The sequence below is a fragment of the Chiloscyllium plagiosum genome, chromosome 16 (assembly GCF_004010195.1).
Source record: "Chiloscyllium plagiosum isolate BGI_BamShark_2017 chromosome 16, ASM401019v2, whole genome shotgun sequence".
In the NCBI taxonomy this organism is placed as follows: Eukaryota; Metazoa; Chordata; class Chondrichthyes; order Orectolobiformes; family Hemiscylliidae; genus Chiloscyllium; species Chiloscyllium plagiosum.
Genome location: NC_057725.1, coordinates 4,060,688 through 4,077,812, shown reverse-complemented (window position 1 = coordinate 4,077,812; position 17,125 = coordinate 4,060,688). Strand labels below are relative to the sequence as shown.

Below are 17,125 nucleotides of genomic sequence, written 5' to 3'. Positions count from 1 at the left end.
CTGCCCGTGGCTGCTCTCAAGAATGTGTTGGTGAGCCAACAGCAGACAAAATTTGGCAGATGGAGTATAATAGATTAGATTAGATTACTTACAGTGTGGAAACAGGCCCTTTGGCCCAACCAGTCCATACCGACCCTCCGAAGAACAACCCACCCAGATCCATCTCCCTCTGACTAATGCACCTAACACTACGGGCAATTTAGCATGGCCAATTCACCTGACCTGCACATCTTTGAACTGTGGAAGGAAACCGGAGCACCCAGAGGAAACCCACGCAGACACAGGGAGAATGCGTAAACTCCACACAGTCAGTTGCCTGAGGCGGGAATTGAACCCGGGTCTCTGGCACTGTGTGGCAGCAGTGCTAACCACTGTGCCACCATGCCGCCCACAAATAAATGTTTTTTAGGGTATGTGCAAACAATACACAGTCACCTAAGGCTGGAATTGAACCTGGGACCATGGTGCTGTGAGGCAGCGGTGCTAACCACTGAGCCACTGTGGGGACAAATAACGTGTCTAACTTGGACAGGAGAAATAGAAAAACAATACAGTATTTAAATGAAGGGATTACAGAACTTGGTGGTACTAAGGGACCTGGATGCCCTGGTGCAAAAACCACACATTAGTACAAGCAATTAGGAAGGCAAAGGGAAGGTTGCTGTTTAATGTAAGGGGAAATCAAATATGAAAGTTTTGCTGAAACCATACAGAACTTTGGCAGGGGTCCGTGAACAGTTTTGGTCTCCTTATTTAAAAGGGTATAAAATTTAGAAGCGGTTCAGTAAATGTTTATTCGATGCACTCTGGGATGAAGGGACTATCTTACAAATGAAGGTTGAACAGTTTGAGTCTTTATCTATTAGAGTTAAGAAGCATGATTAGCAATCTTATTGAAATGTACAAGATCTTAAAAAGGACTGGAAGAAACTTCCTCCCATGCAGGGGGCCAAAACCAGAGGTCATAATTTGACAATAAGAAATCTCCCCGTTAAACAGAGACAGGGAGAAATGCACTCTCTCAAGGGCTCATTAGAATGTGAAACTGTACCAGAATGTACAAGAAGATATTGCAGGTTGGGCTTTTAATTTGGTTCATGGTTGAGTTAGGAAAATTTTTGATGGACAAAACAGTGAACAGTTATGGGCGCAAACAGGAAATGGAACTCGGATCACAATCAGATCAACACAAATCAGATTATGGAAATACCTAGAATAGGTTCAAAAGGGACAAATAGCTGACTCCTCCAAGTTTTGGCTGACCCACTCACTAGTTAAATGATGTGCTCATGATGTCCAGTTTTTAATTATGTTCAAGTAAGTTAGTCACGTTGGCAAGGTACCAAAAAGCTGCTGCTGAGTTCTACCCCAACAGAAGCAGGATATTCACATACTTGGGAAATCCAAACACCTACCAGTCTCCCTATAATCAACAATGAATGTTAGTTTGTCAAAATTACATGCTGAACAGCCCTTTCACAAAACATGTTGGCTCTGCCTGATCATATTGATTTGCTAAGTATCCTGGAATAAAAAGTTTCTTAAAGACACAAAGTCACAAACAGCTAACTAATCTAATTAAAATATTGAGACCAAATCAGACAAAGACAGATTTTGAAGTCTGACTTACCATTGCATTTTCAAGTTCAACATTAGCACCAGCATCCAAAAGTACATTCAATGCAGCCACATTTCCTGACATTACAGCCCAATGCAATGGTGTGTTCCTGTGTACTTTATCAATAGCATTTACTGATGCATTTAATTTTACAAGGAATCCGGTTGGCTCAGGCCTAGATAAAACAGATTAAAGAGTGACACCAGTTTACTCAGTTAAACAAGATGCACTGTTTCTGTGTGATACTAAGATACAAACACATTATGCTTACCCTAGTATTCTGCTCGCTGCCATCATTAATGCTGTTTGTCCATTCATATCAGGTACATCTACATCCTTAAAATGACAAAAAAAAACTCAGTTCCAGAAAAACATATTTGATTTTAATGAGAGAAAAACAAATTTCATTGAGCTCCTTTTCCCTGGGGTGGAGAAGCCCAGAACGAGAGGGCATAGGTTTAGCGTGAGAGGGGAAACATTTAAAAGGGGCCTTAGTGGCAACTTTCTCATGTAGAGGGTGGTGTGCATATGGAATGAGTTACCAGAGGAAGTGGTGGAGGCTGGTACAATTACAACATTTAAAAAGCATCTGGATGGGTACATGAACAGGAAGGGTTTAGAAGGATATGGACCAAATGCTGGCAGATGGGACTAGATTAGGTCAGCATGGACAATTTAGACTGAAGGGTCTGTTTCCATGCTGTACAGCTTTACAACTCTTTGACAAGCATGTGAATTCAAAATAGGGAAGTTAAAGGAGATCGTGGAAGCACTCAAAACAAAAAAGAGCTGTGGGATTAGAAGTACAATGATGACTGCGAAACTGTTGCCAATTGTCAGAAAAACCCAACTGGTTCACTAATGTCCTTTAGGAAAGGAAATCTGCCATCCTTACCCAGTCTGGCCTACATGTGATTTCAGACCCTTAGCAACGTGGCTGACTCTCAACTACCCTCTCGGCAATTAGAAGTGGATAATAGCTACCAGCCTGGCCAGCAACATCCACATCATGTGAATGAATACACAAAAAATATTGCACTAAATAAATAAAGCAACAAATCTGCAGATGCTGGCGATCTGAAATAAAAACAAAGTGTTGGCAAAACTCAACAGGTCCGAACATTTTTACGATGTTTGCAAATCTCCAATCTTTCGGCACCTTCCTCAAGACTAGGGATGAATAAAAGATTGGTGCCAGTGCTCTTTCAATTTCCATTCTCACCTTCTTCAATATCCTTTGCTGATTCTTATCCAGTTTCAGTGTCTTGTCAACTTTAAATATCAGTATCACTTATCAATTTTGAACCTTTCCAGTGTCAGTGTTTCCTCCTCTGGACTGAGTAGCACTAGTCAGCATTATGAAAGAAGACTTCCCACTGGACATGTGCAATTCCAACAACACTCAATACCTGACACCACCTATGAAAATGCAACCTGCTTGATTGGGACCACATACGCAAATGTTCATTTCCTCTACCACCTACACGTAGGAGCAGCAGTGTATACCATTTACAAAATGCACTATAATAACTCGCCAAGGTTTCTTAGGCAGCACATAAACATCTAGAAGGACAAGGTCAGCACATACATGGGTACACTACCACCTGCAAATTCCTCTACAAGTCAATCATCACAGTGACTTGGAAATACATTGCTGTTCCTCACGGCTGCTGAGTCAAAATCCTTAAAATTCCCTCCCTAATTCCATTGTGGATCTACCTACAGCACATGGTCTGCAGTGATTCAAGATGCAGCTCACCACCACCTTCTCAAGGGCAAGTAGAGACAGAATAAATGCTGGCCCAGTCAGTGACACCCACATCCAAAGAATGAATTTTAAAAAATTCATAGAAGGATTCAAAAGATCATCCACCTCCATTGCAAGCATTACACCACCATGAAATACGCCATTCCCTCACCTCTTGTCAGGATTCTGAAGAGACTATTCCACTTGCAAAATGCTCCTCTATACTTCTATTACCCGCTAGAACCCAAACCCTCCTACTGCATTTATCCTTGGAATCGCAAGAGTTGTAAACTTTTACCACTGCTACGGGGGCCCTCACCCTCAACCCCTCTCCAGTATTTTAATGACGATATTTATGCCACTTTCTCATCCCATCTGGAATTAGAAAAACTAATTAATTTTACTTCCAACTTTTACTCCTTCACCTGTTCAATCTCTGGTACGTAGGCAAAAGTGAGGACTGCAGATGCTGGAAACCGGAGTTTAGATTAGAGTGGTGCTGGAAAAGCACAGCAGGTCAGGCAGCATCCGAGGAGCAGGAAAATCAGCTTTTTGGACAAAGCCCTTCATCAGGTACCAATCTCTGACACCTCCCTACCTTTCTTGACATTTTAACCTTTCCATAAATTTTCATTACAAGGCCATCAACTCCCTTATATCTCAACTGTATTTCTTCACAACCTGCTTCCTGGAAGGAATCTACTCCCACCTTTTCCTTTCCATCTGCTCTGGTGATGTGGCTTCAACACATGCCCTTCCGAGAGCTTGTTCCCTCAATCATTATTGGTTTCTTTTTGCCTTAACGGTGTCTCTCACCTACTTCCTGCACTTCAGCCTTCACCCCTTCCTGTTCCTTCCACAAACATGATATGGTATCCCTTATCCTCACTTTCTGACCTACCAGATGCTGCATTCCACCATTTCCAACACGATGCCATCACCAAACACCTATTTCCTCTTTCCTCACTAAGTTAAAAATCACAACACCAGGTTATAGTCCAACAGGTGTATTTGGAGGCACTAGCTTTCAAAGTGCTGCTTCTTCATCAGGTAGTTGATGACCTGATGAAGGAACAGTGCTTCGAAAGCTAATGCCGCCAAATAAAGTTGTTGGACAATATCCTGGTGTTGTGATTTTTAAACTTTGTCCACCCCAGTCCATCAGCACCTCACTGTCTAAGATTAGTAACACTCCTTCCAGGTAAAGAAATGAGTTACTTGCATTCTTTTAATAGAACCTATTATCACAATGTGGTGCCCTCTACGTCAGGGAGATTAAATACATATCTCTGGCCTTCCCTTTTGTTTGAACTGACATACCCATTTTTTCTAAACAGGATAAAACCCAACACATTTCCACATCACTTCAGTTCTAAAGAAAAGTCATTGTTGGCTAATTTGGTTTTTCTCTCTCCGTAGATGCTGCCAGATCTGCTGAGATTTGCCAGCAATTTTTGTTTACACTAAGTTCAATATGACTGTGGATTTCTGGCAGGAAGTAACTTTTCCCCTTTGTTCACCTATAAAAACAGGTGATCATAGGCCAGAAGGTAAACCTTCATTGTAACATGTTCATGATAATACAAGTATGAAATAGGCATGGTGCAACTTCTAAAGCAGAAGCATGCAGGTGTTAACATGCATCACAAACAATGACTCTTAAATGAAGAGGAAGTGCACAGATCAAATTTCATTCAGACTGCAAACCAGGTGTTACCTCGGTTTTTTCTTTGCATCAACTTCAGCTGAACATTTTCAAATAAATGCACTTCATTAGAACCATGCGCGTACTTCAAAGACTGTTCATACCAAGCAAAATACAATCTGACATACCTGACCCTTTGCCACAAGATATGCTACGATAGGCATATGCTGGAACTGAACTGCAAGGTGAAGGCAGGTAAATCCTTCCCTGTCAACCAAGGAGGGATCCGCTCCATATTTCATTAGTAACACAACCATAGACAAGTGACCTTGCCTGGAATATAGTAAAAAGCACTGTTTGGTTAAAAAATGTCTCATTAAAAAAACGTATAATCTCACAGTTATAAATGCTTTTCCTGCATAATTTCTACAACCAGCAAACTGCAAATTATCTAACGCCTATTCAGAATAAATCAATATATGTCTCATTTCAGGGTTTCCTGCACATTTTGTATTTAAATGTACCTCTCTTCAAATTGCATAAATTTTCCAATTTTTCATATCAACCTGGTCAATTCTTACCTCTTCCCCTTCCACTACCATAACCACGATTGTCCTGTTTCTAGGTCTTCAACCTTTGTAAACCTTTATGAACCTCAACACATCATTTGCATCTACTAAATTCTTGAGTAATTGCATTGTTATTTAAAAAAAACTTTTTCCACAAAGGAACAGTTAAAACTTTCATTATTTTCTACTAATGGGGTGAGGGGAGGGAAAGTAAAGTTAAACAAAAAAAAAATTTAAAACTCTATCTCAAAAATGACTGAGAAGGTTATATGCAACCAAGGTTAACCATCAAAGCTCAATTTTCTACTAATGGGGTGAGGGGAGGGAAAGTAAAGTTAAACAAAAAAAAAAATTTAAAACTCTATCTCAAAAATGACTGAGAAGGTTATATGCAACCAAGGTTAACCGTCAAAGCTCAACAGTCCTACACACCCCAAACCCAATATCGTAGCTCTTAATAAAGAAAGTATTGTTACAAATGTAAGGTTTATAAAGACTGTTAGATTTTGGGATTATATTTATAATTTCAAGTTAAAAGAAATTCATGTGACCCATTTTGAAATTTGTATTCACACAAGCCTGTTTTATAATTCACCCAGGGAAGGTGAGAATATCTAACAGGGCCAATATTTATTGTCTGCAAAACACTGTCCTTGAGTAGATGGTGGTGAGCTGCCTTCCTGAGGAGCTGAGGTCCATTTGGTGAAGGTATAGCCACAGTGCCGTCAGGGAGGGAGTTCCAGGATTTTCACTCAATGACATTAAAGAAATCGCGATATATTTTGGAGTCAGGATAGTAGTGACTTAGAGGGGAACTTGTGGGTCGTGTTCCCATGTACCTGCTGCCCTTGTTCTTCTCAATGGTGGTGGTCATAGGTTTGGAAGATGCTGTGTGAAGTGCATTTTGTGGATGGTACACTGTAACTACTCAACATCAGTGGCAAAGGGAATGAACGATTTTGGATATGTCAAGCAGGCTGCTTTGTCCTGGATGGTGTCAAGGTTCTTAAGTGTTTTGAAGCTCTACTCATCCCGGCAAGTGGGAAATATTTCATCACACTCCTGACTTGGGTCTTATAGATGGTGGACAGGTTTTGGGGAGTCAAGTAAGTTTAGATTGTTTAAATTGCAACTCCAAAGTTGCAAGGCTGTGTTGAGAATGTCGGATTGTGACAATGATGCTTTAAGGTGATCATGCACTTTCACATAAAGTTGGAGTCTCAAAGGCTAGTTCATCAGCATTTCTAGATGTACAAGGCTCATTGATTCTCGCTGCAATGGAAGTGGGCTTTGAGAAGGCTATGATTTCACAATTATCCAGATACTGTCAGACTCTCAGTACAGTATAGTATGGGGGTGGGGACTTCTATGTTCTATGTTCTATTTCAGAGAAAGCAGTGGGAGCTTGTGTTCACATTGAAAAGAAAAACAAATTCATGGGGATTCCAAACAAGACTGGAAGATTCCTGGAATATTCCTGGAAAAATCCTCACCATGGAAGTTAGTTCCCAGGTTAAAAATCACCAGGCTCCGAAAGGAAAAGAATGAAAGAAAACCCTTGGGAGGCAAGGTTGACTTCAGACTGGGTCCCGGGAATCAAATGATTGCTGAAAGAACAACGTAAATAATTCTTGCGATGTGCTTTTTCTGCTATTAAAAGTAGAAAGGAAAAGTTCTATTATGTAGTTTAGGGTAGAAGTTGCTTACAAAAGTAAAACAATGTAAATATTAATTAATGCTGATTTTAGTTCATTTGTTACAGAAAATCTTAAAAAATAACTTTAAAACTACGAACCAAGACAAAACAAAGGCACTTCAAACTGCAGTGTCTGCACAGCAACTAATAAGGTTTCAAGCTCAATTGTCATTTGAACATTAACCTGAAGGTTATTTGCAATGCCTTAAATTGCAAAACCCATTTGAATAACTTAAGATATTTCCTCCATGGTAAGACAGCTTACTGCCAAAGTCTATTAAGTGTAACATTTGCCTTCAAATCCTGGAAATTAGTTAGAGTTAGGGAATGAATGATTAGAAAATGACTGATACATTACTGTTTACATAATCAAATGGAAACACCTCACGCATCAGACCTTTCCACTTTTCATTTGAATATTTAGAACTTATGGCTAGACAGCTACATAACGACATGTTAATGAAAATCGTTAAGGAATTGAGCTTTTCTGCAACTGTACCTGGTTGCCCAATGAAGGGGTGTTGAATTTAAATCTCCGCCGAGCTGGTCCACAATGGCACCTTTTGAAACATAGTATCTGTGGATGTATTTCAATGAAGTTAATATGAGAACATGTACACTTGTACTGAACTGTTGTACAATTAAATATTACGCAAAATGAACTTCAAATGGGGAACCGATAGGACTTACTTGACAAGATCTATTCGGTTATTTATGGCTGCCCAGTGAAGCAACGTCACGTTCTCTTTGTCAGGCTGTCGGACATCATAACCAGCTTCTATTAGCTCTTTACATCTATCAATTATTCCGTATCTGAAAGTGTTAAATGTGGTCTTTATTAGAAAAGAAAGTGGAGACAAAGATGGACAGTGCCCAGCTATAGAGCCACTTTCTTCCAAATAGAAGGCAGGTTTGTCCATAATCATTAGCGAATTGAAATTGCATCTTCTGTACTTTTGATGTTCAAGCATTATTTGAATTTCAGAAAACACACCAGCTGATTTGTGCATAAATGAGTGAAATCTATAAATGAGTGAAATCTATAAATGAGTGAAATCTATAAATGAGTGAAAAATCTATAAATGAGTGAAATCTATAAATGAGTGAAATCTATAAATGAGTGAAATCTATTTCTGAGACACAGACTGAAGAATGAACATTGATCAGAATGCCAGGAGACGTAGGAATTTATTTTCACTCATGGGATGTGAATGTTGCTGGCAAAGTCATTATTTATTGTGCATCACTAGTTGTCTTTAAGAAAGGGGTGGCAAGCCACCTTCTTGAACTGAAGAAACTGTGGTGGAAGGATGTCTACAGTGCTGTACAGCTGAAGTTTCCAGATTTTAAACCAGTCACAGCAACCTCGTGATGTAGTGCCAAGTTAGTGTGGTTTTAACATGCAGGGTATAGCGTTCTATGTGTCTGCCGTAGCTGTCCTTCTGTGTAGAAGCAGTCTTGGATCTGGAGGTCAAGTGACTCTTGGCATGTTGCCATGACAGTACATGCTGCAAACAATCTCTATGTATATAGCTCCATTAACAAAAATATCCCAAGGCACTGCATAAAAATAACAGAACAAAAGTGATGTCAAGCCTAAAGGATGTAGTATACAAAGTAACTTCAAGCTTATACAGAAAACTGGACTTTAGTGAGGTTCTTCAAGGAAACAGAGGTTTAGAGAGGGAATTGGAGAAGGTAGAACAAAGACAACTGAAGTCTGTGGAAGTGGTTTGAGTGGGGAGATGGATATACAAAATGAGAGTGAGGAGTGCATGGTACCACCAATCCCCAAGCCCTCAAAAAGGGGAATGCTGGCTAGTGTTAACTCAGGAAATTAATTATCCTGCAGTTCCACTGTTAATTTTATATTGAAGCAAATGTTGCCTAAATTTGAAAATGGGTGCCAAAGGTGAAAGATAAAAAGCTAAATTACAGTGTCACATAGTTCCCTTCTCTCTCCCACCCCAACTGAAGTGAATTTTGTGATCATAATAGGGAGATCAGTGCTATAAAGTGCAGCACATTTGGCAACAATCCATCAACAAATGGACAAGATTGTCTACTCATCTCACATAGGAATCTGATACTGAGAGAAGATTTCACCTTCTTGGAGCTGCAGAACCAAGGCTTAGAAACAAAAGATTAGGATGCCTGGCACCTGCAGTTATTAGAATGTGCTTTTTAATCTCAAAATAGTTTAAGAACTATCTTAAATAAAAATAATGCCCTGAGAAACTCAGCAAATCTGGCCAGATTTATGGAGAGAGAAACCAAGTTAACAGTACAGCTCTACAAGAGCTCAAGAACTGCCTTGGTTTGAAATAATAACAAGTAGGTTTCACTACCTCTATATTTTCATAAATATGTCACTTAAAATTGAAACTTGATCATTTTTAACATCTTGAAATTGTTTCCTGTGAATCAAATTGCAAAGGAAGCAACTGTAAGGTGTTTCAAACATTTGATAGTGGAGGGGCTGAACACAGGGTAAAATACAAAGCCATGCATTAAGTAAACAATTAATATTTAGAGTAGGACATGGAAACCAACTTCAGGGGCATACAGGAATTGATAACTTGTTTCTAGTGCCACTAAATATAATTCAGTAGCTACTGCCACAATACTGTTTATCATCTTGGAAGCTCAGCATCTATCAGCCTACTATCCAACCAGTGATTTTTTTTTTAAGTAAAGAAATACAGTTTTATGAAACGTTATTGTACCTCCACATTGTGATTTCACATATGTGTGGTGAAATTTATTATTCATGTTAATGCATTAAATTACGTGCAAATATACATTGGCTTTTAGACAAAGTACATCTCAGATGCTAAAGCCGGAGTTAGATCCATATCCTGCAGTTTCAAGGAGTGCTGAATCTCAGAATTCCACCATCTAGCTTGGCTCCACATTGAACTGAGTGACTGGATGCCACAATTAATGACACTGATAACTGGTCAACTAGTACGCAGTATGTATAAATTTTCAGTCAAAGTTTTTCATACAATACCCACACACATTGCAAGTACAGTGACAATTCCACAATAAGGACTGCACTTAGCTTACTATCAAAAAGCGTAATGCCACAAGATTGCTGCCATCCACGATCCTTATTATCACAAGTTGATACATCCAGAAGCACAAAATCAAACCAAATATTTCACCATCGCCACACAAAGGCATCGATGATGTTCCTAATTGAATAACGGTTGCAACTGCCACCACTATTTCAAAAGTGCTCACTTTACAATTTTGATATTTTAGGAACAGAACAGGAAAGTTAGATTGCAGTCTCTTGCATCACACTCAACAGCAATCTCAGTGATGGTGTGAAATTTTGTTTAAAATTACAGAGGAACTTTTTAGTACGTATTTTTATACAAACGCTCCGAAAGCACTCCAGCTCACAACAACCAAGATGCTGCTGATCTCATCCCCAAACTGTGTTCATTCCCACAACAAAGCTCACACCCCTTGGACCAGTGCAAGTAACCCCAACTACACCACCCAAAAAGCTTGGGCACCCAGAACCACTGCTCACAACCACAAAATACTTTTCTGCACACCCAGCAAAACTTCTTTATCCTGAAAATCTCAACACCCAAGACCACTCCAAATGCCAAGTCACCTTCACCTCCAACACCATTCCCCCCCTTCCCGCCTCAAAAAACACTAATCTTCACCTTATTACTCTTTCGCCATCCACCCCCAGTGACCCTCACCTAACCCTCATCCTTCCTCTGACCATATCCTGGTTACTTTCTCACCATATTCTGAAGAAGCTTAATCTCAAACACACTGGGTGTCACCTGGACTTCTTGACTCCTTAATCTTACCAATACCAGAATATAGTTCGCACTCAGGATGCCCAGGGAAGAATGGGGGACAGTTATTTAAGGAGGAGGCTGTGACGTCGTGGTAAAAATCACTAGAATTTTTAATCCAGAGTCCCTATTATACTGGACACATGGGTTCAAAACCCACCATGGCACATGGTGAAATCTGATTTTGTTAAAACATCTGGAATTTTAAAGTAGTCTAATTGCAAACATAAAAACATTGCTGATTGTCATGAAAACCCACCTTGTTCACTTGTTCTTTAGGGAAAGAAATCTGCTCTCCTTACTTGGGTCTGGTCAGCAGGTGACACCAGGCCCACAGAAGGGGTAGACTCTGGACAGCACTCTTTAAAAGCCACTCAGTTCAAGGGCAATAAAGGTTCAGGATCATGAGGATCTTTCACATTGAACATCTTCAGTGGTTTCTCAGACCAGTTATGTTCTTAATGTAACTATTTCCTGATACATTACTGAATGTTACTTATCCAATTTCCAACCATGATCCACGATTTAAAAGAGACACAATAAACAAGAAACTTCCATACTCAATGCTGACTTGCATTAAATACGTACAAAATAATACACAGGATGAAAAGTTGAAGTTCTGTCCTCAAAAGGAAAAGGGTGCACGAGAGATTTGCAATCAAGACAGATGGGAAGCACATGGGAAAGTGCAGATGAGGTAGTAGGGGCCATGTGGTCTGCTTCAACTCCTTGTACTGTGTTCAGACTTCTGGGTGAACATGCTAGGTAACACTTTCACTCACAATGTACTTACTGTGTGGCTCTTACAATATCCCAGTTGCTATAGTCTTCCATAAAAGCAAGGTCATTGTGATGTTCAGTAGGACTTGTGGCTTGATTTGAGTTATTGAACAGCTCTTCTCTACCATTGCCAAGAGATTCTTGTTTGTGTGGCCCCAGGTGCTCATGAGGACAGTTGAGATGACACTATAGGTAAAACATAAGCACTAATGAGATGCAGGGAGGTGGTCTCCTTTATTTATGGCATGCATTATATCCAGCTGAGATAGCACTTATCTTGTGAACAACTTGCTTAGGAGGCAATACTAACATACTCCCTTCAAGAATACTCATGACCTCTTTCTTCCACCTGGAATATCTAAATTCAGGAACTGAACAAAAATGAGGAGAGATGCAGTTCACTAATATAAAACAAACAAACTCTAATTTCATAGCAGTGTTGAATAAATATTTAAAATATGACCACAGAATGAAGTGAAATTTAAGTTAGGTGCATTTCTTCAACTGAACTGTCTCATAAAAGATGCAGACTCAAGTATTCAGCCACTGGAGCGATGGACTGTGATGCAGGGAAATTTGGGTTTTCTTGTGCATGAATCACAGAAGATCTGCATGCAGGTACAGCAAGTAATTAGAAAAGCTAATAAAATGTTATGCTTTAGCGAAGGAAAATTGAATACAAAAGTACAAAATTTGTACATCAGTCATACAAAGTACTGGTGAGACCAAATCTGGAGTTGTGCGCACAGTATTGGCCACTTCTAGACAGGCTAGGTTTTTATCTGCTGTAGTTAAAAGTAACTAGAGATCATAAGATGATTCTGTGGGTGACTTGACAGGGTTGATGTTGAAAAGATGTTTCTGCGTTTGGAAGCATCCAGAATAGGAATCACCATTTAAATTTCAAGAGTTGCCAACTTTAAACTGAGATGAGGTGAATTTTGCTCTCAATGTTGTCAATCTTTCAAACTTTTCCAGGCAAGGCAGTAGGAGTAGAAGCATTAAATGTTCTTAAGTCAAAAGGAAATAAATTCTGAAGGAATGAAAGGTTATTGGGATAGTTGGAAATGTGGTCAGATCAGTCATGATCTTGTTGAATGGCACTGCAGGATTGAGGGCCTGAGTCCCTGTATGTTCTTAAGAAGTTCCCAATTGTCTACATTTGAACAAAAAACGTCTTGCAGCACCGGCAGCACTTACAACATCCACAGTGAATAAAAATCATTCAGGATTTGTTTACCAGTGCTCAAGTGCAACATCCTTTCCAGACATGAGCTTTTTAATCGAAAAAAAAGTAAATAATATTTCAGCATCAACTGAAAACCCAGTGACAAAAACATATGTTAACTTTGGAGAAAAAAAGAACACTGCTCATAGTCTATTTTATTAGCAAAATACCAAGAGACCTGCTGTGAGAATTTGTAAACTTGATTCCAAGAAGCATTGAGTAACCTAATACTTCAGAATGTAATAGCAGTTTAGAAAACACCACTGGAGTTTTAACTCCCCATTCTTCACAGCCCAAGTCAGTAACAAGAACTATATACAGTTAGCTCTATAATGTGGTACACTAAAGCAGAAAATAGGTATCTTTTACAAATGCTTTCAAAGATTTGTTTTCTGTAGCCTGTTCAGACATGTTATGACGCACCCCTAGTGCAGATGGGATTTCTGGCCCAGAGGCAGGAACATTACAAATGTGCCACAAGACCTTTAAGCCAAGTATTCACAAACGGTCTCTCATCCAAGTGGTAACCAGGCCAGAGTTTGCTTAGCATCCGAATTCAGGCATTTCCAGACGAGCATGGTCTTAGGCTTTAAATTAGCAACTTGCCGAGAAGCTGATTTTAATTTTAGCAAATTTAATCAACCTATTCATACACGTTATGCACACATCTAGGGCAGGTGGGACTTGCACCTAGACATTCTGGATCAATCATAGCAATAATAACAAGTGCCCCACAAGACCACTGAATGTACAAGTTATAACCAAACAATTTGGCCATGTTATGAACACTTTATGGCTGTTATGACCTGGACATAGAACATTACAGGTCATAACAGGCCTTTTGACCCTCGATGTTGAACCAATCTGTGAAACAAATCTGAAGCCCACCTCATCTACATTATTCCATTAGCATCCACATGTAGAGTCAGAGAGACATACAGCATAGAAACAGACCATTTGGTCCAACTCACCCATGCCAACCAGATATCCCAACCTAGTCCCACTTGCCAGCACCCGGCCCATATCCCTCTAAACCCTTCCTATTCATATGCCCATCCAGATGCCTTTTAAATGTTGCAATTGTACCAGCCTCCACCACTTCCTCTGGCAGCTCATTCCATACACATACCACCCTCTGTGTGAGAGTTGTCCCTTAGGTCTCTTTTATATATCTTTCCCCTCTCACCCTAAACCTATGCCCTCTAGTTCTGGATTTCCCCCAACCCAGGGGAGAGACCTTGTCTACTTATCATAACCACGCCCCTCATGATTTTATTAACCTCTACACGGTCACCCTTCAGCCTCCGACGCTCCAGGGAAAACAGCCCCAGCCTGTTCAGCCTCTCCCTATAGCTCAAATCCTCCAACCCTGGCAACATCCTTGTAAATCTTTTATGAACCCTTTCAAGTTTCACATCTTTCCGATAGGAAGGAGACCAGACTTGCATGCAATATTCCAAAAGCGGCCTAACCAATGTCCTGTACAGCCACAACATGACGTCCCAACTCCTGTACTCAATACTCTGACCAATAAAGGAAAGCATACCAAACGCCTTCTTAACTATCCTATCTACCTGTGACTCCACTTTCAAGGAGTTATGAACCTGCACTCCAAGGTCTCTTTGTTCAGCAACACTCCCGAGGACCTTACAACTAAGTGTATAAACCCTGCTAAGATTTGCTTTCCCAAAATGCAGCACCTCACATTTATCTGAATTAAACTCCATCTGCTATTTCTCAGCTCATTGGCCCATCTGATCAAGATCTTGTTGTAATCTGAGGTAACCTTCTTCGCTATCCACCACACCTCCAATTTTGGTGACATCTGCAAACTTACTAACTATACCTCTTATGCTCATATATAAATGACTAACAGTAATGGACCCAGCACTGATCCTTGTGGTACTCCACTGGTCACAGGCCTCCAGTCTGAAAAACAACCAACCCTCTACTACCACCTTCGAGCTAGTTCTGTTTCCAAATGGCAAATTGTCCCTATATTCGTGAGATCTAACCTTGCTCACCAGTCTCCCATGGGGAACCTTGTCAAATGCCTTACTGAAGTCCATGTAGATCACATCTACTGCTCTGCCCTTATCAATCCTCTTTGGTACTTCTTCAAAAAACTCAATCAAGTTTGTGAGACATGATTTCCCACGCACAAAGTCATGTTGACTATCCCTAATCAGTCCTTGCCTTTCCAAATACATGAGGAGAAAGTGAGGTCGGCAGATGCTGGAGATCAGAGCTGGAAATGTGTTGCTGGAAAAGCGCAGCAGGTCAGGCAGCATCCAGGGAACAGGAGAATCGACGTTTCGGGCATAAGCCCTTCTTCAGGAACCTGAAGAAGGGCTTATTTCCAAATACATGTGCATCTTGTCCCTCAGGATTCCCTCCAACAACTTGCCCACCAGCGGCATCAGGCTTACTGGTCTATAGTTTCTTGGCTTGTCCTTATCACCCTTCTTAAACAATGGCACCACGCTAGCCAACCTCCAGGTTTCCAGCACCTCACCTGTGACTATCGATGGTACAAATATCTCAGCAAGAGGCCCAGCATTCACTTTGTTATCTTCCCAGTGTTCTAGGGTATGCCTGATCAAGTCCTGGGGATTTATCCACTTTTTGTACGTTCAAGACATCCTGCATTTCCTCCTCTGTAACATGGACATTTTTCAAGATGTCACCATCTATTTCCCTACATTTGATACCTTCCATGTCCTTTTCCACATAGATGCAAAATACTAGTTCAGTATCTCCCCAATCTCCTGTGGTTCCACACAAGGGCTGCCTTGCTGATCTTTGAGGGGCCCTATTCGCTATCTAGTTACCCTTTTACCCTTAATGTATTTATAAAAACCCTTTGAATTCTCCTTAACCCTAACAGCCAAAGCTATCTCATGTCCCTGTTTTGCCCTCCTGATTTCCCTCTTAAGTATACTCCTACTGCCTTTATATTTTCTAAGGATTCACTCAATCTATCCTGTATATAGCTGACATATGCTTCCTTCTTTTTCTTAACCAAACCCTCAATTTCTTTAGTCATCCAGAATCTCTATACCTACCAGCCTTTCCTTTCAGGAGAAAGAAGGGCTCATGCCCGAAACGTCGATTCTCCTGTTCCTTGGATGCTGCCTGACCTGCTGTGCTTTTCCAGCAACACATTTTCAGCCTTTCCTTTCACCCTAACAGGAAAAGACTATCTCTGGACTCTCGTTATCTCATTTGTGATGGCTTCCCATTTTCCAGCCGTCCTTTTACCTGCAAACATCTGCCCCCAATCAGCTTTTGAAATGTCTTGCCTAATATCGTCAAAATTAGCCTTCAAGTTTTAGATCTGATCTATCCTTTTCCATCACTATTTTAAAAATAACGGAATTATGGTTGCTGGCAGATACAACCTGAAACCAGAACTTCAGGCCCAGATGCATGGACGATGTCTTCTGACACTTGGGACACCCTCCAAATGATTTTACATAGTGCGCGAGTGAAGAGGATACATAGCATTCAGAAGTCACCCAAAACGTATGGAAGTGGTTTGCCCAATTAGATAAATCATAAGTTCACCTTAACTCATTAATTCTCTCATCACATGGGTGACCTATAAAGTTCTCCATGCCCAACCATGCCAAAGCAGATCCACTGCTCTCTATCTTTTCCACCAACAGACAATCAAAACAGTGACTGTTTCTTCCCTCGCATTCCCCTAATCCCAACCTGGAGACAGGAGTAAGAGTTAGGTCTGACACCTGAACATCAAATAGACAGCTGCAATTATCCTGGGGAGGGGAACACAATGAGGTACAGGGGGAGGGGGGATGAAACCCTCCATGCACAGTGTACTGACTACATCCACATTTTCTGTAAAACACCTTCACCTGTCACCCCCTCTCCTCCATCATCACACCTCCTCCTTACCGCGTCACTCACTCCCCATTCCCCGTCACTCTCTGCCCTCCATCACCACCTCCTTCCCCTGTCACCCCCCCCATTCCCCGTCACCCCCTCCCCTCCA

The 17,125-nt window shown here is 40.6% G+C and overlaps 1 protein-coding gene across 2 annotated transcripts in view; it reads right to left on the bottom strand.

Moving 5' to 3' along the window:
* The window catches only part of LOC122557618 (palmitoyltransferase ZDHHC13-like), a 64,288-nt gene that overhangs the window by 43,603 nt on the left and 3,560 nt on the right, over nucleotides 1-17,125 (bottom strand). For both annotated transcript variants that reach the window (XM_043705365.1, XM_043705366.1), the window contains exons 2-7: nucleotides 11,896-12,068; nucleotides 7,966-8,088; nucleotides 7,775-7,852; nucleotides 5,199-5,343; nucleotides 1,890-1,954; nucleotides 1,631-1,793 (exon numbers count right to left, since the gene is read on the bottom strand). In XM_043705365.1, the coding sequence (XP_043561300.1) occupies nucleotides 1,631-1,793; nucleotides 1,890-1,954; nucleotides 5,199-5,343; nucleotides 7,775-7,852; nucleotides 7,966-8,088; nucleotides 11,896-12,068 (747 nt within the window). The remainder of the gene's footprint in view (nucleotides 1-1,630; nucleotides 1,794-1,889; nucleotides 1,955-5,198; nucleotides 5,344-7,774; nucleotides 7,853-7,965; nucleotides 8,089-11,895; nucleotides 12,069-17,125) is intronic.